This window comes from Crocodylus siamensis, chromosome 4, assembly GCF_052110815.1.
Source record: "Crocodylus siamensis isolate JL-2025a chromosome 4, ASM5211081v1, whole genome shotgun sequence".
Lineage (NCBI taxonomy): Eukaryota > Metazoa > Chordata > Crocodylia > Crocodylidae > Crocodylus > Crocodylus siamensis.
Genome location: NC_143398.1, coordinates 175,537,337 through 175,565,139, shown reverse-complemented (window position 1 = coordinate 175,565,139; position 27,803 = coordinate 175,537,337). Strand labels below are relative to the sequence as shown.

At 41.9% G+C, this 27,803-nt stretch overlaps 1 protein-coding gene across 13 annotated transcripts in view; it reads right to left on the bottom strand.

The window, feature by feature from the left end:
• Positions 1–27,803, bottom strand: part of HDAC4 (histone deacetylase 4) — a 423,758-nt gene that overhangs the window by 263,110 nt on the left and 132,845 nt on the right. For all 13 annotated transcript variants that reach the window (XM_090044962.1, XM_090044959.1, XM_090044963.1 and 10 more), the window contains one exon: positions 14,079–14,150. In XM_090044962.1, coding sequence (XP_089901088.1) covers positions 14,079–14,150 — 72 coding nt within the window. The remainder of the gene's footprint in view (positions 1–14,078; positions 14,151–27,803) is intronic.

The following is a 27,803-nucleotide window of genomic DNA, read 5'->3' as shown; positions in this document are numbered from 1 at the left end:
TGCACATAACTGGATAATTTCCCCTGGGTTGCATCTTTCAACAAGGAACTTATTTTTCCACACTCAAGAAATGACTGAAAATTAAGAACTGGTATTTTCTGAGGGGTGCTTCGAGTCTAATGACGTTGAGAAATGTTGGAGCAGACATCCACTAGGGTGGGTAAGTCGATGACTGGGTAACTAATTTGTCACACTTAGGACCTGATTTTTATAAATTACTTTTTTTGGAACTACTATGTTTTGAATTACTTTACATATTCAATATGCAGTGCAGATGTCAACTAAATTCTCACACTGCCCTGGTGAGGCATGGTCAGTAAGCATCATTACCCCATCCATCTCCTCAATGGGAAAAAACAGAAAAGCAAATTACTTGCCTGTGACCATAGCGCAGGTTTGGGCTAAGCCACAATTCAAACTCAGGGCCTCCTAATTCCAGAGTAACTAATCAGTGGTATATACCTAATGAAATGGTTTTCTTTATCAATTTCTTTAAATCAAAACTGTATGCCTTTCTAAAAAGACTGAGTGAAGTTATGGGCCTGAAGCAGAGATTACAAAGCTAGGTTCTAAGGGCTGAATTATGCAAAAGATCAAACTAGACTGCTGTAATGAATCCTTCTGACCCTCAGATTTACAAAGCTCGCGGAACACACTGTCTTCCTGCCAAAGATTTTGTATTCACAATTCCATTTGGCTTAGGTGCAGAATTCAGCACTTCTGATAATCAGGTCCAATGTATCAAGTCAAACCCCCAGAATATTAGAAAAACACAATTAGTGGTTATCTAGGAACAGTTTGGTTTCAGCAACTTTCTAATGCTGTACAGGAAGTTTGTGACAGACCCAGGCAGAACATGGATGCCCCAGATGCAGCAGTTTTTAAATCACTGGATCATTCTTAATTTTCTAGTAACCCCTTGCAGTATTTCATTCACCCCCTCCAACTTCTGTGGTAAAGGAAGCAGGCATCCTAGTGAGAGCAACTCCACTTACTACAAAGCCACCATTCGTTCTATGAGTACCTGTCCCTTGGCAGGAACAGGGCCGAAAGCAGGGGTGAACACGATCAGGCCCATGGAGCTCGCCACAGTCCAGAAATATTGTGGCAGGACAAGCAGTGGTAGCATTAAATTGCCACAGCTCCCATTCACTGCCATGGCTCCAAGAGTCCCAGCAATATACATGGCCACTGCTTGCCCTGTTGCTAAATTTCTGGGCCCAGGGAGAACCCTACAAGACAGATGGCACTACTGTACACCAGACCAGCCCTCCAGACCAGTCCTGTGGACCAACAGTGTGGACCAAATTTCACCTGCAGAACAGCCATGTGCGCGACATTCAGCCCACAGGACCAGATGCGGTAGTTACCAATGGCCCAAAGCATCTACCTTAAGTACAAGGATACCAAAAAACAAACCCTCCAAGAGCTAGTACAGATTTAACACACTTTTAAAATATTTACTATAATTTTTTTAACTTATAACTATATTGTTATAATGTAGCTGCATAAATTGTTTCTGACCATTTATAGCACAGTAATTCTAAGGAAGTGCTCCAAAAACGATATTGTATACCACTTCAGCATGTATTATGCAATTGTACCTTTATATTACCGCTGGCCAAAATCTACTGAATTATTTTTCAATTTGTTGAATTTCTGTAGACTATTTCTGAGTGACAGAACGTGTGTGCGTTTCTTTTTAGGATAAAATAAATGAATAGTTATTTTAAAAAAAATCTCAGCCATGTTTTGGTGGGTTTTACATTTTACATTCTATTTCATGACAATATATAGGCGCTTATTTGCACAATTCTTCCTGGGCCTTTATGATTTCCCTTACCTGTGATCACTGAATCAAATAAATATGTTATCAAGTAGTCTGAAAATAACTGTTACCAGAAATACATATGACAGCGCTGAGGCACAAAGTATATCATTATCCTTTCCCAGGATAGGTCAAGCTTTAAAACAGAGCTGGACAGAAAATGAAATCGATCTCTTTCTAATAAAATTATTCCCAGAAAGGTTTGCAGCATAAACACAAGCTTCTATTAGATATAGAAATATAAAATGTTTTAGGAGTTTTAGATGGCTTCAGGAATAACAGAAACAATGCCTGCAGAAGAGCTTTTACTATTCCTGCAACAACTGAAAGCAGCATGCGAAGACACCGATTCCCATTCTGCTCTGCTAGAAAAATGTATTTACATAGAGGTAAGAATTCACACTGCACTATGTTATTCCTTGCTTTCCCAGCACCCGTCAAGACTCAAAAAAAAAAAAAAAAAAAAAAAAATCAGCAAATTCAAAACCTGTATTAGCTGTCTATTACTCTAACCCAGGGGTGTCAAACTCATCTGAGCCAGCCTGCGGCTGGATCAGGCCATGCCAGAGCCAGCACATGGACTGGTGTAGGGCATCACATGCAGTGTGCTCCAAGGCTTCTGATGCCTGCAGTGTGTGGGCTAAACCCAGTTCCGTGGGAGCTGCCTGCAGCCCAGGGGCCTGGCAAAGGGCATGCACTGTATGCAGCAACCCACCACACTGGCTCCAGCAGCAGTCCCTGGTAACCTGTGCGTGCCAGGACCAGCATGCAAGACTGATCTGGCAGGGGCACAGCATGCAGTGCCACCCGTATGCCACATGGGCAGCACCTGTGGTACCTGGTCCAACAGGCAGTGCAAGCCACAGACAAGGCCACAGGGAGCCAGCACAGAGCATGCACGGCATGCTGTGCCCTGCTGGACTAGCTCTAAATGCTGGCACAGCTCAACCTGGGCTAACCTCAGAGCCAACACTGCACACAGTGCACACCCCACAGTGACCCCCTGCACTGCATGCAGCACCCGGTTTAGCCCACATTCACATTTGGTCCAAGACCCACAGGCAGGATCATACAGCTCATGTCAGATCTGACCCATAGACTACATGTTTGACACCGTTGCTCTAACTGCTGGTGCACATGCTACGTCCTAGGATCTTACATATTATATGGAACAACCTTATCAAAGACATTTTAATGCTATCATCACAAATTAATGACAACAGTGAACATGACCAGGGAAAACAACCAAACAAACATTCTCAAAAATGTTGCTCTGTGTTGCAATAAGGAGCCATTGGTAGGAAGCTGATGGTGCTGTACACAAAAAGTAGTTAGTCATTGATGCTGTTTTTCTTCCAATTTTGTTCGAAATGTCTATGCATAATTGGCTTATGACATCTATTGGGTAGAAATGCTGCAAGTGCAGGCTTTTTTCCCCAAACTGTTTAAAAAAAACAAAAAAAAAAAAAACTTCTGGTGAAGTGTCATGAAGATGTTTGTTAAGTTTATTCTGTGTGATATTACAGCAACACTTCCAAGTCAAGGATTCCAAACCTGTTAATTAGATCATAAGAACTCCAGATAAGTCTATAATAAAGATTTTCTAATCAAACATGAATGATTCATTAAATATGACAGTTTTCCAAATGAAAAAGATGGCACAAGTAGCTTAGGTCAAAAGCTATTACTTAAACTAAATGAACATATACTTAAATCACAACAATGCTTTTTAGGAAAGGCAATAAAGGAAGCTGGCTTAAAGGTGCCTTCAGTTCAATCACTCAAATGGCCAAGTATTGGCCCAGCACCTGCCAAAAACTTGTTTTGGTACTAGCTATGGTGTGAGTATACTTAAGTTACAACATTTACATACACCAAGTGTTCCAGTTTTCAAGGATTTTTGCTGGTTAGACTATTTTCTGGTGGGTGCTGGAAGGAATCAGTTCAGCATTCCCCTTTTGCAGCTTGTCATTTCATTACTTCATTACTCTTCTACCCCTTCTGTGGTGGGACACCATCTTCTGTTTCCACATCCAAAATAGAGAGGGTTCTAGGAGTGAGGTGAGATTTCCCAGCGTGGAATCCACAGCTGCTCCTTGATGAAAAGCCAACTGCTTCATGACAACAGCTACATAGCCAGAGGGAGGGCAAACATTAATTCATAGATGCTAGGGTTGGAAGGGACTTCAACAGATCATTGAAAGGATCATTCAAAGGACTTTCATTACTCTGTAGCACAAGTAGTTGAGGAAGGTAGAAAAAACAGAGGAAGTCACTGGAAACTGAAATGATTCACATTTTGGCTCAGATCTCAAATCTGCTGAAGATACTGCAACATCTTCAAAGATTCAGGGGTATAAAAGTTTAGAAAAAAATAAAAAACAAGGCAATGCTGCTCAAAAATTAAAAGTGTTCCTATACCAAATTAAACTGTCTAGTGAATGTTATATTGCCAGCATTATTTGGGTTGATTTTTTCTTGTTTAGTTCTGGCTCTTATTTCTGCACTTTGTAGCTTGGCTGACTTCAACTTTTAGCCACAGGGTGCAGGGAGGAGAGAAAAGTCCTCAACTTAAAACAGCCTTACTCAGGTGCCGATTGGGAGAGGAAGAAGTACAGCCACACTTCTGAGCACATAAAGATTTTCTTGGCTGATACCAATTGCCGATGATTAACTAACCATATGGGCCAATACCAATCTGATAACTGATATTTAGTAATGGTGCAAGGCATTTTAAACTATTGACATAAGTAAACCTTTTTTTTTTTTTTTGGTTTTGCATTTAACCCACACACACCCCTGCCTGCTTTGGCCCTTGATGAGGAACACAGTGACCACCTTATTCCCATGCAGGCTGTCCCCTAGCTCACAGCTCCTACCACAGCCCCACGCCCTAGGCAGCATGGACCCTCATATGGACAGTAGCACTGGGCATGTCTGGAGCCCCAGAGCACACCACTGCCTCAGTGCCATCGGGCTGAGCTCTCATGGCTGCTGGGGAGAAGCTGCTTTTGCAAAGGCACCCAGTGGAGTGGAATGGCCCTCGTGCAGCACCTTACCCTACCTGCGTCAAGCACAAATTCTCCATGGCAGCCCCAGCACTCAGGCCCCTGCTATGCGTGTGACGTTGGCATGGCAATGGCATCAGCAGCAGCTACCGTAAAAGTCCCTTTGCTGCTGAATGCAGCACCCTGTGACCTCTCCCCAAGCCCCCACTGATCACTGGGACCTGTAGTCTGCCATGGGCTTGAGCTGGTAGTGGGGCACAGGGACCAGACTACACTCACCCGGGTAACTTCAGGCATTTTGCCTTAATTATCAGTTATGATGACCAAACAAAGCCAATAACATCATTTCTCTTTTTACCAATGCCAATCTGATACCCAACCAGTGCACCCCTAGCTGGGACTAAGCTCAAAAAGGTAAGAATTTCACCCTCCTCCACTTCCATGCTCAGAGGAGCACCCCCTCCACTCTCCCTCCCTGACCTGCCATTGCCAGTGCCTCTGTTGTCCTGGCTCCAGCAGGGCTGCGTGATGGCTAGGCTCAGCCCAGGACAGGTGCAGTGGGTAGGCAAGTTTCCTTTCCATGCCTGCTCCCAGGTTGACAGGGGGGAACCCCCAGAGGGTAAAGGGGAAAACCTTATAATTAGAACTCAGTAAAAGTTAAAAATGTGTTCATATTGTCCCACTACATTCAATGGCTGTTAACACTGATGCAATTAAAGATACAAAAAGATCTAATTTTATTTGTTACCTAGCAGATAGTGAATTGGGCTTCATAAATACAGAGAGCCAACAGTTCTGTGGAATATACTGGGGTTCTGAATCATCTCCACATACACTCCAAAGCACGTATTCCATACATGTTTCAAAACAGCACAATCCTGGTCTACAAGGAGGTGATGGGAATGGACTCAATAAAAAGTTCCTTTTCTTTAAGTGTCATTTCTGCATTAGGGTTGCAGATCCAGGCAACACACATAGGTTATATTATAGACATGAAAAACAGAAAGGAATAAAATGACTAAACACACTGCATATGAAAAGTGGAGAATTTTCTGCTGAAAAAAGTGCCTCACTTGAGGATCAGATCCCAATGAAATATTAATCATTTATTTTTCATTCATGGCACATTACAGTTATTTTTAGGAAAGCTAGAAGCAGTGAGAGCCATTTACTTATTAAGGATGCAAGTGATTCTTTACATTTCTGTTCATATCATGACTTAATATCTCATTTTTCCCCAACAAAGTCTAAAGATTTAATAAGAATACTGTCATGCATTCAAAGGCTCTCTTCTGTGCAGCATTTACTGTCATATAAATGCAAATGCACAAAGTTTTCCATTTGGGGAAATGACGAGCAGGGGTGAAAGTTAACACTTTTGTGCCTTTTCAAGCCTGTGGTAAAACCAGGGGACAGAGTGGATCAATATGGAGAATTTTAATAGCCTGAGCAAGTTAGAGGGATAAAAATCATTTGTAGTAGAAAGAGAAAAGCTAAGGGAATGACTAGCTACAGTATACGAACTGTGCCATGTTAGAAAATATTATTTAAATACTGCTGTGGAAAATTTGGTGATTTACTTCTCTCTGTTTCAAATAAAAAACTTCTCTCTCTAATTTTTTAAGCTTTTTAGCATACTGCAAATCCATCTTTTCAAAGTAGAGACTGGGGAAGTATGAAGGAGTGATCTGTGAGAATCTGAGAACTGATCATATTTTGTATAAAAATGTTTTCTGTGCTGGTCAGTGATTAGCACCGATTGATGCTTTTTTGTTTATTGTTATAGGCTGCATTTATAACTGGAAAGCACCTCCACCATAAAAAAAAAAAGATAAACTCGGAGGGGAGTGGGGGGGAACAGATACATGGATCGATCAATCTAGTTCTATTTTAGATAGGAACTGCATTAGAACTTTGGACAGTCTTACCTGCTAATTTTCCATTGTTCTATCTTATGTATTACCCTCTAAAAACAATTAAAAAATATACAAAGCCTAGTGACAAAAAGAAGACCTTAGAATCGATGTAAAATATTAGTTATGGACTAATTACATACTCTGTGGTAACTTGGAGTATAGGCAAATATAACAATTACTAGCCAATTGCCTGTCAAGAATGACAGGAGGGCGGGCGTGACTGGGATGGAGTGCCGCCACTTAACAACACCCCATGCTGCCGCTGTTCTGCCTCTTGCAGGGAGCGAGGTGGGGGAGCTGAGGCCAGTGCTGCTGGCCTCGACTCCCCCACCCCCTGTCTGGTCCTTGGCACTGCTTCCAGGGAGCAGGGTCAGGAAGCTGAGGCTACTGCTACTGGCCTTGGCTCCCCCACCCTCTGTCCATCCTCGGCACAGCTCTGGAATCACGGCAGCGCTCCTCCACGCTTGGAGCACTCTGACTGGCTGCTTTCATCAGCCAATCAAAGCATGAATAAAGCATGACAGACAGACAGACTTAGGCTTTTATTATATTAGAATATCTACAAGAAACCACTACTCAGACTTTGTTACAATGGCGCTGTTATGTCTGACTAAAGCTGCAACAATACAAACCTAGCAAAACCACTCCAACTTTAACTTTAACTCCATGAGGTGGAGCCAGACCAGGTTGCCCTGCACCTCATTTGCATATACACTTTTGGTGGACCCAGGACTCGAGACAAAAACACTCAGTTTCAGTCATGAGCGAGAGGCTAATTAGCACATGGATCCTTTGGTGGTGGTGGGAGGGGGCATAGCTAGAATGTACACACACACACACACACACACTGAGCAGTGCTAAGCTGTGGGGTCACCATGCCTTGAAATGCTGCCAACTCTGCTGGGGTCCAGCTCAATGAACTACATTGTGTGTGCCCACTATATTCTAGTGTGCCATTACTGCTAAGAAGGCTAACAGCACACTGGGCTGCATTGGTGGGAGTGTTGCCAGGTAAAGGGAAGTGATTATTCCCCTTTATTTAGCACTGGTGAGCCCAAATGTGGAATACTGTGTTCAGTTTTGGGCCCCCCATTATAGAAAGGATGTGGACAAATTGGAGAGTGTCCAGCGCAGGGCAACAAAAATGGTGAGGGTTCTAGTCCACATGACTTATGATGAGGAAAGACAGAGGGAACAGAACTTATTTAAGTCTGGAAAAGAGGAGACTGAGTGGGGGACTTAACAGCAATCTTCAACTACCTGAAAGGGGGTTTGAAAGAGGATGGAGCTAGACTGTGCTCAGTGCTGGCAGATGACAGGACAAGGAGCAATGACCTCAAGTTGCAGCAAGACGCTACTGAATGTACTTCTACCATGAATTCAATAGGGCCCTAAATATCATGCATAGTTTATACTAAATATAGAATAGGTATGAAAATTCTGCTTAAAAGCTTGTTTATGGAGCACCTGTGCTAGAATTTGCAGCAGTTTCAAAATAGGTAAAATGCAACAACTCTGGATGAACAAAGTCTATAGTTCACCACAGAAACTGGCAATATGCAAATTACTACAGGCATGTTTATTTCAAAATCAGCGTTTCAAATTTGTCCCTCAGTTCCACATGCTCAGGGACAGCAGAGCCTGACAGTAAAAGGGCAGGAAAAGTTGGGAGGGGAGGGGCTGAAGGAAATTTGGGGGGGGGGGGCAGGGGGTACAGAGAGCAAAGGGGTCACCTCATCCCCCTAGATTTAACTTCCCTACTGTAACAGTGAGAGGGGGACAAATTCAAGCCAAACCTCCAATAAATTAGATTCTATATTTGGAAAATTAAAACAAATGTATATGTTTTCCATATATAGAGTCTAATTGTTGGAGGGTCATCTTACATTCACAGCTGTCTTATAATCGAGTAAATATGGTAATTTGAGATGTGCCAAGAGGTTCTTGAAGGACAACTTCTTAAATCTCATGCATATTCTTTCCAGAATATTTTTCTGGTACTAAATTTCTTTTAATCTTTTATTAAATAGTACAGTAATATGGGTCTCTGAGGGCCTAAGAAAGGTTTCTTTAGTAATATGCTGAATATGTTGAAAATTCTTCTGGGTCCTCTACTAGAGAAGGGGGTAGAATCACTTTTACTACCAGCCCCTAGAGCTTTTATATGAATTACTCAGTACCTGAGGTTTATTTAGCCAATTAAGACCAAGATTTCCATCACCGAGTGTGGTACAATAGATAATGTTATCTGTGACTCCATCCTCAGAAGCTGAAACTAGTGCAGAAGGTGGCAGCCCACTCTTACATTTATATTTTACAGCACTTAAGCACAGGTCTAAATTCATTTTTTATAAGCAGCATATTATTATTACAATTCTTTTACAGTAATTGATGTGTTACATGTCTTTGAACTACACCCACCAAAAAAAATAGCCAGATAAAATGTTTCAGAAAAGATAGTTTCCTTGAACAAACTCAGTCAACGTAGTGGAATATGCTATGAAGACACTACCTAGAACCTTACATTTCAGTCATGACCTGCATAATGAAGATAAAAGGACTAATAAACTGTGGACAATTAATCCTGTTTGCACAGTACTCAAAGTAAAAGCTTTTAAGTTTAAACAGAATAGATTCCCAAGGTGCACTCTAGCACTTTTCTTGCAAATTATATACATCAGGTTGTTTTCACAATTCCAATAGTAGAGAAATTGCTCAAGATTACCTTCAATTGTAGCAAAATGAGCAACAACAAAGTTTACACTGACAAGAAAACTACTGTTTCAAGCCTATCTAAAAAGGAATCAAATATAGGGGCTTATAAAAAAAAATCTAGCTCATCCAAATAATAAAAGTACACTTAATGGCGATGTTTGATAAGATATAGAAGGAAGACAATCTACAATACGTTATAAAATTTAACGCATATCCTGAAGTGGATTCTCTGTAGTTGATAGATAACCTGTATTTAATACTGGAGACCTCACTTTATAGAATGATAATAATAAAGATGCTTTCATTCAAGTGGTATAGCCACAGATCAACCATACAAATAAAAGCACCCTTATCCGTGTGCTAAACTCTGCATGACGATCTCTCAACATACCTTACTGTTAGTGCACATTCACTGAAAAAACAGAGATAACTACTTGTTCTGTGAGCTAAAAAAAATGTCAAAAGCTATTGCTCAGCTAATGACTTGGCTTCATGACGAAACTTCCAAACTATATTTTGTCAGATCCCGTAAAGAACTTTTATGAATTCAGGAAATAAAAATGAAGACACAGCAGCATTACAGTAAAAAAATTCAGTAAGTTTTGGGTAAAGGGAACTAGTAGTTTGGCACCCAGGCCTCTTAGAATTTCCAAATATTATTGCAGCATCAATGCATGTCATCATTTGAAGACTCCAAATAAGCGTAACTAGAAATTTTAATGTACTAAAAAATTCAGTAAGACCTTTACAATTAAAAATCTTCTGTTCCTAGTGAGCAAGAGTCAAGATTGCTTCATTTATAATGCTTTTATCACATCAACAATACATGAATATCATGTTTATTCATTAACTGCTGCAGCAGAGCTACCAAGGTAAGATTATAGTTACTGTTACTTGGGAACTTCAAAATGGCAGTTTTAAAATTCTTGTTATAACCCAAATCTTCCACAACACAAGATTCATGAAATTTTGTTCCTCAAAAGAATGAAACTTTTTTTCAAAGCCATCAATGAATGAGGTCTACTATATCAGAGACCACAGGTACACTTTTCAAAAAGACCCAAGTCACTTAAAAGCTTGAATCCCACTGAAAGCCAATGAGGTTTAAGCTCCTAAATCACTCTTCCAAAAACAGCATCCTTTATCTTCTCCTAGCACAAGGTGCCAAGTCATTTGTACTCCTCCAAGACACTGCAGATCACAGATTAGACTGCAGGATAAGAGACAGCGACAGTGTTTTCAGCTAAGCAGATCTGAACAAGAAATAAACATTCAGGGAATATTAGATAAACATGAACTCTAACCACTTCAGAAGAGACACAGGATCTGTTAACTTGTATTAGAAAAAATCCTTCTACCGTAAATAGTACGATACATTATCGGCTAGACTTTACTTCCTGCAAAATAATTAGGGGTGCACTGATAAAGATTTTTTGGGCCGATACCAATGGCCAATTATTAACAAGCCTTATCAGTCAATACCGATCCGATTGCCAATAAGCAGCCTGGCAGCTTAAAGAGCAGCATCTGGCTGGTAAGTTGGTTCTGGGGAAGGGGAAAAGGGCATGGGGAGAGCAGATCGAGGCAGGGAGTGGGGTAAATGCTGCCCAGCCACGGTGGGGCACAGGACTGAGCCGCAAGCAGCTTCTCCATGGCAGGGGGGGTGCCACTGCTGCACACACTTCCAGGGACTCATGGGAGAAGGCAGGCTGCCACTGTGAGCTGGAGCCAGGGGCCACTTCCCGGCAGGGGGACTGGGCCAGGTCTGTGCTTGGGGCAAGCAGTAGCAGCACGAGGAGGAGGGGCTACAGAGGGGTTGGGAGAGTTTTGGGGTGGCCACAACCCCCTACACACAGCCCCCCTTCCCAGTTCCACTGCCCACCTAGAGTGCAGCCCCAGCCCAACCCCCCTGCTGGGAAGAGCCTGGTGCCACCCCTGGGTCCAGCCCACAGCAACAGCCTGCCCTCGCCCTGTGCACAGATCCAGGGAGCATGCATCTTCCCATGCCTTCACCACAGTGTGCACAACAGCAGGAGCTGTCCCCCACCCCGCCCCATGCTCCTCCAATAAACTGCTCAGAGCTCTGGCCCACGTCCCACCCCAGCTGGGTAGCACCAGCTGCAGCTCCACTCCCTCCCACACTGCAAGGACCTCAATTTGCCCCCCATCCTCCACCATGCCCTTTCCCCACAATGGGTATGTAAATCCAGGACTACCTTTAAGAAGTCTCTAGTCATTTATGAGAGACGGAAGGAAAGAATGAAAATGCTAAAAAGATTCCAACTAAAGTTACTGATAAATATGTCCATACATCTGCAAATATCAAAAGATGTCCCAAAAGAAAGTACATAAGATCAGACTAAGCAGTAATAAACAAGGTTGGGGGGGGATTTTAAAACATGACACGTATAGTATTGTTCACTCCTTCAATATATTGTTATTGAAAAGAACTATGATGCTTCCTGTACATGATGGCTCCACAAAAAAAAATTCTCTCTTAGAAAAAGGAGACAACACAGAGACAAAAAAGCACATTTGACTTGTATTTGGAAAGCAAAGGTCATGTTAAAATAAAGTGAAAATTTCTGAGAGAGGACAGAGAACAAAATGTTTCATCTCCCTTATCTTGGGAATAAGTGAGATATTTCAGAGGTTGAACCTAGGCAGTCCCACTTTGTAAAGGGCCTAGGTTCTCCTTGAGAAAGTGTTGGAAGACTTAACTCCAGTGGAGCAACCTCCTAGCTTCATGCCAGTGCTAAGTTAACAAAAGGAAATTACTCAGCTACCTATCCTCCTAGCCTATTTGACAGCAATAATACCTAGTGAGCTGGTGTCAAAAAGAAATAAGTTGGCAGAGTATTTTCCTGTTTTAAAAGGGCTTTAATCTATCCAGATCAAAGGCTAGGGTTATTTTAACATAACAGAGGACATGGACAGGGATATCCTTTTCATTCAAAAAAGCTCATCATCAACAGAAGAGTCCCTTGGCAAATTTATGCATATTTCAGAGACCAGTTGACATTCAATGTTCAAATGTAATAATAAGGTTACTATTTTTAAAAGTTTTATTTGCCCAGATATTTATTCAGGACCCCAAAATCTATCTGGGTCAGAACTGTTCTGTAATTTTGACTACTGAAGTATACCTGAAATAACACCTTAATTTTCACTTAGTGCCATGTGTTCCCTCAGGAAAGATGAGATTTATTGCAATATCTGACAGCTTAGGAAGAACAGAAGAAGGAAGGATTTTCAGAAAACTTTAATGCTTGGGACCCAAGTTTTGTCTGGCACTTTATATATTACATGAAACACATGAATTAAAATCAATGCCCATCTCAAATGGGCAAGTCCTGGAACACTACTGATAGCAGCAGCAGGCAAACTTGACCCTGGAGGACACTTTAAAAACCCTCCTGTTTTCAGCGTTTGCTAAAAAAAGGAATTAAGACCTTGAAAGGTCTGGCTTTCTACAGAGAGATTTTGCCATCCCTCTCATGAAGGGAGGGCACGAGAAGCAAGATAAGCTCTAAAAACAGGCCTCCCACCTGCTTTCCATCATACAGCTAATCTTCAACTTCTCTCAGTATTTGACCATTCAAAGCATCTTAGTACACAGCTGCAAACCTTGATCTTTAGCCAAGCTTCCATAGCCAAGTCACAGGGAGTTATGGGAAGAGGCCTCTAACCTGGCCGACCCAGACACCTGATGCTCAGAAGACCTGAAAACATCTATTCCGAAGCAAGTGACCTCACAACTACACCATCCACATCCAAGGCTAAATCACATCTTGGCCCTTAGAGATAAGCTTTTTAAATTCCCAATGTTTCTCTTGTGAAAGAAAATAGACTGGATTGGATGCCTTTTTCCACCATGTCACATAGCCTTTGGCCTGACACACCTAGTATTCCACAGCTTTAACCATTACAGCTATGAATTGGTAGATTCTTCTAGCCAGTAGTACAAATGTGCTTTCTCCTCAGTCAAATTTTAAATGGCCTGGGTGTTTTCCTGATTACATTGTGAAAACCAACAGTGAGAGTGGTACCATTTAAAAACATGGGGGGGGGGGGGTTTGAGCATTAGTTTTGCTACCCCCCCCCAACAAAAAAAAAAACAAAAAAACAAAAAAAAGGCTATGCTGGGCTTGGTCATTTTGCTGAACTTCAGCATGAAAAAATTCTGCTCCTCACTCTTCCTCCTCTAGCAGAAGCAGCAGCTTAGAAGTCATTGTTTCACAACTCCCTTTTTATCCTGTGAAAATACTGTAGTACCCCACATGTTGCTCTGGTCTATCTCCTTTCTTTCCCACTCCCCCTATTTCAAGTGAATAATCCTAGCAGTCCCAGCCATTCTGCAGTCTCCCTGGTCACTTAGAAGGGAAATAACCACCTAAGGCTCCCTGCATCTTTCTCCTCCTTTCTTTTGTCTGAGAAGCCAGCACTTCAGTACAATTTTTATTTGCCCTGGGTAAATAGAATATTTCAAGTCCTCATCCAATAAACTTACACTTATATAATGTTATCTATCTTGCAAGATAAAATAATATTCTGCATGCCTTTCTTTCTAAAGTAACATAACTTGTCAAAAAAAGGCATTTTCCTTCTTACCAGAACTAGGCATGTGGTTCACTCTAGGTGGATTCAGCAGCTCCACTGGCTGGTCTCGGGCAGAAAGCCCATCTGGAAAATGGAAGAAACAGTTCACATTAATTATAATGATTTTGGAATGCCTATAATAGCTAATCAATGCAACATGACAAAACAATACAAATTCCACAAGTCACTAAGGATACTATGAAAGCAGCAGCATAACAATTACTATTCCAAACCCCGAAGAAGATATACTTCAGTCTAAATTGTGTTCTAGGTTTGTCTGCATTCAGTGCCTACCTATATTTTTCAGAACCCAAGGAGATTTGACTTGTCAATCTTACAGAAAGGCTGGAGTAAATAAGCCCTGTCACAGAGAAACTAAATGGCTATTCATTTTCTATTTAATGACAATATGGTGAAGCTGCTAACAAACAGCCCTGGGAAGAAAATTCTGAAAACAGGTATAATACGCTGGTAAAGAAACCTGACAAACACTGCAGGAAATTAAAGTGCATAGATATGCATCACAAGTCCTCTTTTGCAATGGTTTGACTCTCAGAGGAGATATTTACAAAAACATTTGTTTTGTAAATTAAACGCTGAAAACCATTTAGACAGAGCATTTCTCCACAGAAAGGTTTCAACAATACCTTGTATATAAAATATTAAAGAAAAAGGGTATTATATGCAACTACTCTAGTTTGCCAGATCAGACTTCTAGATTTTGCCGAAATAACATGAAATAAAAACACCAAAATGATGGCATGATATAAACTGCATCAAATAGAATATTCTAGTTGGTGTAATCCAAAACTACTGTCTGAATGCAAAAAAGATGTGCAACTCAAATGTGCCTCTTCACTCTTTCAAAGCCAAGACTTTTTCTCCAACTATGCCACTGTCCCAAAGCTACTTCCTCTTTATTTAGCTTGTTGTTCTCCAGGGTTCTGCTGAATTTTATGTTATACACATAAAATGTGATGAAGCTATATACTGTTCTAGAAATACTGAAACAGGCTCTCTCAGGTTTAAAGCAAGAGAGACTGCAACAAATTTTATTCTTTATTTACATGTTAATATTCTTCATAAATAAAAAACACACTATAATCTGTGCTACACAGCTTCTCTATTCTGAATAGTTTGTGGGGAAAAAATAATTAAGATTTCTTCATTGTATGCATTACTTGTCTTTTGGTACCAATCAGGGCATAGGTAGTCTCAGGCCAGCATCAGTAAATTGACTGACTTGCTATGACCATTTTCTTTCAAAATATAGTAAGTACTACCCCATGGTCTATAGCTTTGAAGTGTTTTCCTTTTTATACAATAGCCAATAAAGTGATTGAGGTCCGACTAAGAAGGTATATGCACTTTTATGGGTGCAGGTTACCTGGACAAAGCAGAACTAATGACAGCAAGTCTGAGGACGAAGTGACTAAAATTATATCAGTACTATTAACTGAGAATGTACATTCGTTATTTATGAAACAAGTTCAAAACTTTGTGGGAGCATTAGACCACAGGCTGCAAAGGAATACCTATTCTCCCATCTGCATGCTCAGTAAAGAGTTCAACTCTTGGATGCTGAATTAATCCAGCCTACACACACATTTGTCACCTCAGTGCTCAGTGTTAGCCTAATATAAAACACAGTATTTGGGGCAATACTGCTGTTGAGAAGCAAAAGTCAGGAACTCACTTATTAAGCAGCTTTATATTAGCAGCAGATGTGCTCAATAAACTCTCTTAGATTCCTGTTTGGAATACAGAATTTGATTTTGACCTTCAAAGTCATAAATTATTTAGTCCTGGATTAATGAAGCAAGGTCCCCCTTCTTGTGCTATAGCCACAGCTCTGATCATAGTTGTTGAAACTGAAGCCACCTCAATACAGAGAAGAGTGGCTGGCACAGATTTCTGTGACAGCCTCCTGGATGTAGAAGAACCCATCCCCACCCCCTTGGAGCACCGAGGTTTCGATTTCTAAGCCATCTGGCGTGCTCTTTTGTTTTGTTTTTTGGAAGAATGTTTTGAGAGTGGATGAAGTGACACTTAGCCAGGGTTATTTACCAGCATGAGGTGACTACAGTCATAATCTGGTCTGATCTCATGCTGTACAGACATGGGCTATTGATTTCAGTGGATCAGTATTTTTTTTATTATGAATTTAAATCTTTAAAAGAGCTTCAAGAATTTAGATGCATGTTTCTAGTACTTGCATTTTTTAAAAAATACAGTTAAAACAAGCCAACAAAACATCCAAATGACTGGAGTTAAACACACACCCAAATCATTTTTTAAAAGTAAAAAGCTGTAAAGTAATGAAGAAAAATTAAAGTTAAAATCTTTTCCCTATGACACTAAACTCCTTAAATATAGATCCCAAGGACAGAACCAAACACATCAAGCCACAGATCCTTTAATACTTGATATATTAAAATCATAAAATCTCTACACTGAAAGGAGGAAGTAAGATACCATAAGGAAAAGATGGCAGTTCCTAGTATATTTTTTAGGAGGTCTGGGTCTCCAGTCTCCAAGAAGCAATGTGTTGTTTTGTTTGGAGGGGAGATGTTAGGATAAGCTTCCAGGAAGAAAGCACTCTTCTTCAGGTCATGTCTATTCTATAATCAGCAGACAACTGCAAATTTCGTCTGTCTAGGGAAATTAGTTTTAGAATCATAGGGTGTCTATACACGAGCAGAGAAGCCGCTCTGCTTCGGCACAGACTTAATTAATCAAATGTGCTGGAGCGTGGCAATTGCTGCGCTCCGGCAGCCTCCTGCATTTTGTGCATCAGAACTTCCCTGCTTAAAAATAGTGGTGGGGGTGCTTGAACTAAATCTCATCAAACAAGCTTTAGTTCAAGTGCCCCCACTGCTATTTTTAAACAGGGGGATGCTGATAGACGAGACATAGCAGCGCTTTAAATTAATAAGAGCAGCTCTCGGAGCCACTCTCATTAAACCACTGCCTTCCCCACCCCCAGAGCACATGTAAACATGCCCATAGAGAAGTAGGACTGAAAGGGACCTCCAGAGGTCACCTAGTCCAAGCCCATGCCTGAGGCAGGATCATCCCTATCCAAACCATCCTATACAATTCATAATCTAAACTGCATAAGAATACCATCAGCCCTGACACAGCACATACCTAACACCCTAACCTGCTACAGATAAAGCAGGAGACCTAAGGCAGCCAATGTCCTGCTTCTATGAAAAGTTGTCAGTATATGTTCAAAAGATCCCAGGTACAGGGCCATAACCACTGCCACAGAGGAAGGCAAAAACCTACACAGTCTGTACCAATCTGACCATGGGGTAAAATTCCTTCCTGACCCCAAATACGGCAAGATATCAGGTTTGGGGACCAAACAGTGAAATCCAGAATGTGCGGGTATTTTCTTTCTAAATTAAAATCATATATTCATTAACAGCATGAAGTTATGCTCAAGAAAGAATGAATATCAAATACACCCCATCAAGATCACAAATGTTATATTCACACAAAATATAATGGAAGCTGGTCAGGTGTTAGTGTGTGTTAGATGCTACTGATCAATCATATAAATCATAGATAGCCACAGAAATTAATCATAACAAGTATGTCAGATATTGCAAAAGTAGCTGTGTTCTCTTACAGACTCATTTAAAAGGATTCTGAAAGCAACTCAAGTATCAAGAATCGAAAGAACTGGGTTATTACAATCTTTGTTATAAAGACTAAAACAGTAAATATTTTTATTAAGCAGATAACTAGGGCAAGTAGAATACTGGAAGATCTCCAAAATCTTTTCTACAAAGAAGTTACCACATGTACTTGGAAAAAAATATTTAAACCATTATAACTATCAAATTGGTCAGACTTGCACCACATACCAAAAGGCCACAAATCCAGGTTAAGAACTCTCTTCCCTGTAAATGTCAATGTACTTCCTCCTCCACCTACAGTGCTACTACCATCTAGAAATCCAAATTTGCTCTGATTGCTTTTCTCTCTCTCTTGCTCTTGAAAAAACAGACTGAAGCCTATAGTTCTAAAAAGTGAAATGCAAAAACCAGAGCAGGTAATTAATTATTCTACCAGCAGCAAACCTAGTGGAAATTCACCAAAGTTATGAGCCTTTGGAAAAGGAATGTTCAGACACTATTAGACTGTGATTAAGCACTCTCTATAGTTCAAGAAGCAAGTCTATATAAAGAAAAACAAACACAGCCATAAGTATAATACAAGCTGAACTCCACTGAAAACAAGCTAGCAATCCTGGGGAAGTCTGAACCGGAAAAAGAAAAGATGCTTTTTCTGTTGCATTCCTTTCTTACCATGGTTACTGAAGACATTTAGTTCATAATTCTAATGACGTGCAACTGACCTTTACAATAGAAAAGAAATGCCCTACACAATTTTATGCTAATATGCATGAACAAGTAAAAGGATACGAGACTTTATGGATCTACAAATGTCAAAATGAATAAAACAAATTTCCATTACCCAAAGAAAGTTTTGCCCCAACTCCCACTTTTACACATTTCCCCAGCCCTGACAGCGAGAAAAAAAGGGCCAGGAAATAGGGGCAGTGTGTATGACATTATATATAAAACATTATACATAATATGCATATATCCCCTTCACTCTAGCATATTATGTATAATGTTTTATGTAGTCACATAAATATAAAAATGTCTCACACAAGCCCTATTTCTTGCATACTCTTTCCCTGATTCTTTTTCCAGAGGGGGAGGCAGTACAGGTAATGGTGGCCATGGCTTCTTTGTCCTACTACAGGAAATAGGTGGGAAGGATAGTATCTCCATGCTAATGCCCCTTCAATGACTCATTTCTACAGAAAGTTATAGAATCTGGTTAAGCTACAAAAAGGCAGTGTGGATAACAACACCCTACCACTTTTGAAGATCACATACCTAGCCGATTTTTGCTGATTCTTTGGAGACTGAGAGATGTATAGATTTAAAACATGACTAATTCATTGGCTAACATCAGGGTCAAAATATCTAAATACTAAAGGTCTAATCCAAATCTCACTGATCTCAGGCTCCATGAGCCAGTGCCCTGATTTGAGCATAAAAAACCCCCCAAAAAAACTTAGTACCACCATTAGACATGCAGGCAGTAAAACAACTTAAAGTATTATAAGCATTCCAGTTACATGGATTAAATTCATTTTTCCAAGTACCTAATCAAATTATTTTCAGATGAGACCTATTAATGAAATGTTCATACAGTGCTTAAAAGTACTGTTTCATATAGTCCGTAAAAGTATTTTGTGCAAAATAATTTTGAAGTTTTTCCAAAGCTTATTTTGGGAGCACAAACAGGTAGGGTTAAAATCAGAACAGCAGACGTGTAAAACATTTTAAAGCTATTCTAGGACATAAGAGACAAAGAAAACAAAGTTCTATAAATATACTCAAAGGCTAGGGACAGACATTGCACAGTCTGGTTTAAGTGATGAGAAACTGGCTTAAACCTGTAACAGAACAGAGGTTCAGTGCACATAAACCAGTTTGAAAATGGTTGAAATCGGGTTCAGATAAAGGTGACTGAATGTAGTATCAGACTAAAGTGATTTGGGTCAAACCAGTTTATGTAACGTCTGTCCCAGACCCCTTCCTGGTTTAAATCAAATCAGACTCCCCCAGCATTCCAGATGCTTTGCAACTCTGAGCAGGGCTCTGCTCCAGCCCAGCAGAGCTGGCCCTGCCCTTCTGCTCCCTGGCTGCAGCTCTAGCAGAGACTGCAGGCATCTGCCTGGCTTCCTCCTGCTTGCTCCTCTCCCCCTTACCACGTCCTGCTAAGCAAAGTACCTACTCTCTGCCTTACACAGACCCTCTCAGCATTAGCTAGCAGGTCACAAGCTAGCTAAGGTCAGTGCTGGCAGACAGGACAAAGGCAGAATCAACAGGTAGCTGATAACGTCCCTGTGTTGTTTCCTTAATGGAGTGATAAACACTGAATTAGGGGTGATAAACACAGTGTTGTCGATTCCCTGCTGGGCTGGTGGGGGGAAGGGGACCCCTCCCTAATCAGAGCATCCTGCTAGACCTGGCCACACCCACCCCAGCTCAGCACTACAGGAGGGAAGGAAGGGCTGCTCTAGCACCCCTCGGCTTCTAGCCTGAGCCACTGCAGGCATGTGCCTGTACTTTTTCAGTCCAGAGGGGATGTCTGTTTGGTTACAAACTGGTTTAGCCTTGCCGGGTTAGACTGCAAATATTGAATCTATTCAGGCTCAGGCTTTTTGAATGCCTGTCCCTAGCCTAAGTAAAGGGAACTCAAGAAAGGTATTGGTTCAATTACTGAAGAAGGGAAGGAAGCAAATAAACTTATGACACCGAAGGATGCAGTATTCAAGAACTTCTTTACTTCCATCATTACAAAAAGATTAACTGTAACCATAGACTTGAAGCAGAGGACTGCAGGCTAAAAACTCATGAAATACATACATGCATGCATGCATGCATACAATGCAATCAAGACAGTAGGTCCAGGCCCAATGAAATCTACCTTGGAATACTTAAGGAAGCAGCCCAATCAATCTGTCTCTATACACCATTAGTGATTAACTGAATTCAAGGAATATGAGCAAGACCCCAGAAGACTAGAGAAGATGGTACATATGAAAAAAAAAAGCTATAGAAAAAAACAGAATTTGGGGAAAGGGGGGGGGAGTGAGGGGAAAAGGGATGGACAGATACAAGAGGAATTACTGAACAGTTGACTTAACTTCTTTTATTGGAAGGATACCATATTTCACGGTGTGTAAGTTGAGGCTTGAAGACAAAATATTTACCTTTAAGTTTCTACCTGGACTCATACACTGCATATATTCTTTTAACCCCCCACCCCAACCCCAGCAGTACCCCAGCCAAACCCTGACCTGACCTGCTTCACCTACCATGAGATGCCATACCTGTTGCTGGAGACCATGGGCCAAGCACAGCCTGTGGTCCTTGCCATCACCATGGAGACGCCACTCAGCCCCATCCCCTGCCAGTGGCACTGTGGCACATATCCACCCCTGCGTGCCCAGCCCACAGTGAGGGCATGCAGAAACCGGTATAAGCCAAACCTGTATTTCTGATCCAAAATGTTAGGTTAACTTATACACCAAATCTATGAAAATCCTAACTTCTTGGATTGGAAAAGTAGTCGACCTATATACCATGTCGATTTGTACACTATGAAATATGGTAATCAGTGTATAAGAACCAAGAAGATAATTAGGTGATAAACAGCAAGCAATATGGTTTTGTTGAAAACAAATTATGTCAACCCATTAGATGGGCACCCAACTAGATGGGCATACCTAGAGAAAAACAAGGTTGAGGAACAGCCAGCATGGATTCACCAAGAACAAGTTATGCCTGACCAAAATGATTTCCTTCTACAACAAAGGTAACAGGCACAGTGGACAGGGAAAGAGCAGGGAATATGATATACCTTGACTTTAGCAAGGTTCTTCACATAGTCTCTCACAATATTCTTGTTGCAGGGCACTTCAGTGCCCTGTTCCTACAAAGAGGTACAGGTGCCGGTTGCCAGGGCAACCACAGTTGGTCAGCTGACTGGAAGGGGGCAGGGCCTGACCTATATAAAGGATCCAGGCTGAAGCTGGGGGATCAGTTCCCCACTAGCAGCCAGGAAAGAGGGAGCTCTGCTGGAGTAAGCAGAGTAGAAATGCCTGATGGCCTGAGCAGCTTCTGCTTGAGAACACCGGGTGGAGGAAGCCCTGGTAAGGATTTTTGAATGATGGTTCGCCAGCTGGCTTAGAGTTTACGTTGCAGCCCAGGGGCTTCAGTTTTCTGTTAGTAGTTTTATAAGACCAGAGGACCAGGTGAGGCTAATAGGGGTTGGAGGAGGCCTCATAGGGGCTCCACGGTATTGTGGGGACCCTGGTGCCAGAGAGGGCACAACATTTGGGGTGCACTGACCCCAGCCCTGAGAAGGGGCACAGAGGATTGGGGGCCAGGTAAGGCCGAGGCTGCCTGAGCCCCACAGGCACTTGTAGACCCAAGACGGGGGTTTGGGGGTCAAGTACGGGTATGGCCACCTGAGCCTCAACTGTGAGAAGCCCAAGGGTGGGCGCAGGCGAGAAGCCCCAGAGTGGGCTCACTTAAGACTCGAGGAGGGGATTCAGGGGCCAGGCTCAGCTACGGCCACCCAAGCCCCAATTGTGAGAAACCCCAGGGCGGACACAGGCAAGAAACCCCAGAGCAGGCACTCACTTTAAGACCCAAGGAGGGGATTTGGGGACCAGGCACAGCTATGGCCATCTGAGCCCCAATTGTGAGAGGCCCCAGTGCGGGCACGGCCATGAGAGGCCAGGGAGCATCTGCGGGAGGGCGCAGGCAATTGAGACAGGCCCAGAGAACCCGTGAGGGCGTGGCAAGGGAGTGACCATGCAACGTCTGGTACATCTGTGAGGCTTGGGGCGTGGTATAGGGGTGGCAGGAGCCACGCATAGCCCCTAAGGCTCTAGTGCACAAGTCATCTAAGACAGAGCACAGACTTGGATACATCAGGGGTACCGTGTCAAAGAGGACAAAAAAGGCAGCCTCCCTTAACACTACTTACATCAAAGACGTGGCGGGCAAGATGGTGAGGGTGCATTGACACCAACTTGGCACGGTAGGGGGCGCTAAGAGAGATCACGGCTGCTCCTAGGACCCCGCCCCGTGACAATTCTCATTAACTACAGAAATAAAGATTCAGTGAAAACGCTGTAAGGTGCATACATAACTGGCTAAATCATACTCAACAAGTAATCATCAATGGCTCAGTGTCTTGCTGGGAGAAGATATCAAGTGGGGTACCCAAGTGTTCTGCCCTGGGTCTAGCATTGTGTAATATCTTCATTAACAATTTGGACCCTGGGAACTTCGCACACTTAACAAATATGCTGATGACCTGGACAGACTAGAGAAATGGTTCAAAAACCAATCAGATGAGATTCAACAAGCACAAGTGCAAAGTCCTGCACTTTGGACAGAATAACTGCATGCATAAATACATACTGGGAAGGATTATGCAGGACTTCAGAGAAAGACCTAGGCTTTACAGTATATCTTAAACTGAATGAGACAACGGTATGCTCTTGCTTCAATAAAAAGCCAACAGTATACCAGGTTGTATTAACAGCAGTGTCATTCATGTCAGGAAAAGTGATTCTTCCCCCTATTCAGCACCGGTGAGAACTCGCCTAGAATACTGTGTCCAGTCTTAGGTTTAACACTTCAAAAAGGATGTAGACGTTTTGGAAACAGTCTAGTGGAAAAAGCCAAAAATGATTAGGGGGCTGGGTGGTAAGGCTTGAGCAAAGGCTGAAAGAACTACACCTGGAGAACAGAAGACTGAGGAGGGATTTGATAAGTCTTCAAATAGCTGAAGGGTGATTACAGAGGGGATGGAAATGGGCGTTACTCCATGATCTTGGGGGACACCATTAGGAGCAATGGCCTCAAGTTTCAACAGCAGAAATTTGGATTGGAGATTTGAAGGAACTTTCTGACTACAAGGGTGGTCAAATATTATAACAAGCTATCTAGGGAAGGTGTGGAATCTCCAACCCTGGAAGTTTTCTAGTTCAGGTTAAACAGACCCTTGACAAGAATGGTTTTAGTCAGGGCTAATCCCTGCCTTGAGCAAGAGGCTGGACTAGATAACTTCACAAGGTCCCATCCAGCCCTACTTTCCTATGATTCAAACTGATTGACAAAACCACACTCCGTTCCCAATGGTTCCCCAAAGTCCCCAAAACATTTTGAGCAACTTCTACATTTGTCTTTGATTTGGTTCCATTAACAATTGGAGGATGGAACAGAAAGTATTTACAAAATTTGCAAATGACATAGAGCATAGAGTTTGAAAGAACTCTGGCAGACAGGATCAGAATTCAAAATAGGTCTCAAAACAAATGGAAGAAAGGGTTTAACAATCACTAAAGATTAAGTTTCAAGATGCCAAGTAAAAAGAACTGTAATTTTTGAAGGAGAAATCAAATGCACAAATACAAAATGGAGAATAGCTGGACTAGACAACAGTAGAGAAGAAATAGATCTGGGATTTACAGAAGACCACAAACTGAGTGAATCAGTGTGATGGTAACTGGAAAAAAGTAACACTTGTGACTAGTAGGTTGTTAATACAATAGTTATAAGTTGTTCTCCCTGCCCAACGGGGTGAGAAATCATCTTAATTTTTAAAAAAAGATAATGAGACATTAGGAAATACTGCATGGCTATGAAAGAGGTAAGTAATAAGAGAAGGCTATTTAAGAAAGCTAAGGAATCCTCTTCATTCAAGATGTTTAAGAACAGATTAGACAAGTCTCCATCAGGGATAGTGGAGTTGTACTTAATCTTGCCTCAGTATAAAATAGATTGGATGACTGAGGTCCTTTCCTACACTTAAGTTACTATGCGGCATGCAACAGCCTGTGTGCTGAGAAGAGAATACAGTAAGTGTCTGCTGTTGGTAAAGACAGTTATCACCTTCAAATCCAAGTCATTAACCCCAACAGACTAATGGCTATGCCAATTACTTTCCCTTCCCTATCCTTTATTTAATATTAAAAAGTTAAAGTCACAGTGAGGTAAATGTGTTATCTAGAGTCCACAGGACTTGAAGTTCCCTTTCAATATGGTTTTGGGCTGGGCAGTCTCACAGATTTGTCTGCAGCTTTTCACACTATAATATGAACAGAGATTGTTTATTCACCTGAAGTCCCTGACTGCAGTAGACCATATCACTCTTCATTAGCATCCCAAGTGTGCTTCATCTATACCAGGGGTGGGCAATTATTTTGGGTGGGGGGCCACTTACTGGGTTTTGGCAAGCCATTGAGGGGCGCATGACAGGCAGCCAGGGGCAGATAAATATTAAATTTTCTAAAATTTTTTTAGGGGCCCTGCAGGCTAGATAGAACAGCCTGGCGGACCGCATCCAGCTTGCAGGCCGCATTTTGCCCACCACTGATGTATACACATACTCCAAACCCAGCTGATGAGGCTGCTCAGAGGTAGTGTGCAGCAACTGCTCCCAAACACACTGTCATCTCAAGAGTGCTCAGAGGGATGCCCTGGCCTAGAACTTCATCAGCATACTTCAAAGTTCCTGGTTATGTCAGCAGGTGAAGGTAGGCAAGTCATGGCCAAAAGTGGCTTTTGCTGGGACATCAATCTTTCATGTAGAATATTATGCTGTTCTACTGAATCATCCCAATGGTTAAACAATTAACATAGCCTGTTTACGTTATTTTACCATCAATGTGCAGATTACATGCAGCTCTACATACCTTTCTTCAAGCCCAAAAAGGACAGAAGTAGGTATGTTCTCTCCCACTAGCTAACAAAGAAAAAGCTTTACTAAAAGTATAGTCTCATCTCTTCCATTGTCCACAAAGCCTGAGCCCAGGGGTCATCAGTATGAGCTCTTTCACCTAACAGAGATTCATCTGTCACCATAATGAGTGAAGACTGCAAGAGGACAGATAACATTCCTTTGCACACATTGTACTGAGGGATGAACCACAGAAAGAAAGTACCATGCTCATTTTTAAGAGGGTGCTTACCTGGTGAGTACTCTGCTCACAACCAAGACTGTGCATCTGATATGATGCTTCCTTTTCCAGAAAGAGAGAGTATACTTCAATAAAAAACAAAACGTAGAATCTTCTGGATTCTTTCAGTATGTACCTTACTTCATTGGCTTTGTCACTGAGCTTGTGCAATATTCTGGACGTCTTTGCAAAAACTGGACTCCTGCAGGTAGGGGAAACACATCATGACAACCCCCTCAGTCATAGAATTGGAGGTAGTGCCTGTCAGGTCCAAAACCACTTGAAGTGAGATCTTAGCTACAGCTTAGCCCTCTTAAGCTTTACATTAAAAAGGTTTCTTTTGATTCTGATGGCACTCTGATTTAGGCTGTCCACAAAGTGGACAGTATCCTCAAACAAGTAATATTTTGTAACAAGAGCATGGTAATCAGTAATTCAAAACTGACAACTTCCAGAGAAACACAGTTTTCACCCAAAGTGGTCTCACAAGTAGGAAACAAGAGGTCAGGGTTTGCCAGACTACATTGGCTGGGGCCCCTGAGGACTGATCGATTAGCAAGACCACAATTATTTAATGGAAATGCTGGAAAAAGGCCACCAAACTAACTTCCTCCAAGAAAATCTGCAAGGCTTAGGTTACATACAACATTATGTCAAGAAAGTGCCAAAAAAGCCAATCTATGTCGCTATGGTAGAACAAACACTACATCTAATGAGAAGTAAAAGGGATTGGTTTTCTGCAATTCACCCTGTCTCAACCCTGGATATGAAGAGTCATCAGAAGGACAATGAAGAAGAAGAGCCCAGATAGTATGGCCTATTCACAATATAAAGAAAAACTGGGGCTACGTTACCACATCAGAAAAGCCAGAGAGAGGTCCTGGAGCCACTGAGACGGGCTCAGCGAGAGGGGGAGAGAAAATATAAATCGAAGATAAAAGCTGTTACTTTCCAGTGAAACGCAGAACTTCTGAGATTAACCTGCTTCAAGTCAGTACTAAACTCAGACTCAAAAGAACCGATCTGTCTAGGTGGTGCAACTGAAACAAAATCTAGAATCAGACCCCCTCCACTGCCATTTCCTCTCTTCTGCATGTCCTTTCTTGAATCAGTTCCCAAAGCCTGGGTGACAGTCCCACCTCTTTCATTCCACCTGCTAAACAATCAATTACAATGCTCTGTAAACAATGTCATTTTGGTGAGCAATGAAGAGAGATTGCCCACCTTTAAACTGTTGTTTCAGACTGCAGGCTGGAAAATGTTTATGGTTTATTCTTAGTTTGCAGTATGCTCTAGAAACTTACTTTAAAAAAAAGAAAGCTGAAATGCATCAAGATCTGGATATGCCATGTGAGACACAAGTACACCAGACAGCACGCCAGATCTGGCCCACAGACCATCTGTTTGAAACCCCCGACCTAAAAACTGCACTATTGTAATTTATTTCTAGGTGCAATTAAAAAAGGTGTTTACATGGAACTCAAACCAACCAAGTTACCTCTAAAAGCTAAGAGAGGAGACTAAACTCTGCATGATCTATCACCAGGTAGGTCAGCTGGTATGCTCTTGGTCAAATTTCACATTTGAAGTCCAAAAGGCAGGGGTGGTCGACCTGCAGTACAGGTGCCACAAATGGTACAGGCAGCCAGTGTGTGGCATGCGGCAGACCAGGAAAAGGACAGGCAACACCGAGACATATAGGGCAGGAAGCAGGGAAAAAAAACAGCAAAGAAAAAAACAAAACAAAACACACTGAGCACAGGGCAGGGAGCAGAAAGCAGAGGAGCAGAACAGGTGGGGCACAGAGCAGGGAGCAGAAAATAGAGAAGCCAAGCAGGCAGGGGGAAGGGAATCAATGGCACTCTGGGAGGGTGGGTGGCTCATTTGTCACGATGCTTGCCAAAAAAATTGGCCTCTGCTGTCTTAGGGAACAAAGGCTATATGTTCTTAGAAAAGGCCTCCGCTGTTACATTCCTCTTCCCCCACCACATCTGACAAAATCTGAACCCAAAGAGCTACAGGACAGGGCAAACTTCACCAACTTAATCCAACTTCACCAAATATTTATATTGTAATATTGGAAACTCCTCACTTTTGTTCGCACTGATCAACAAATTATGAATCATTTTACATACATACCCAGAGAGACCCTTGGATGGACG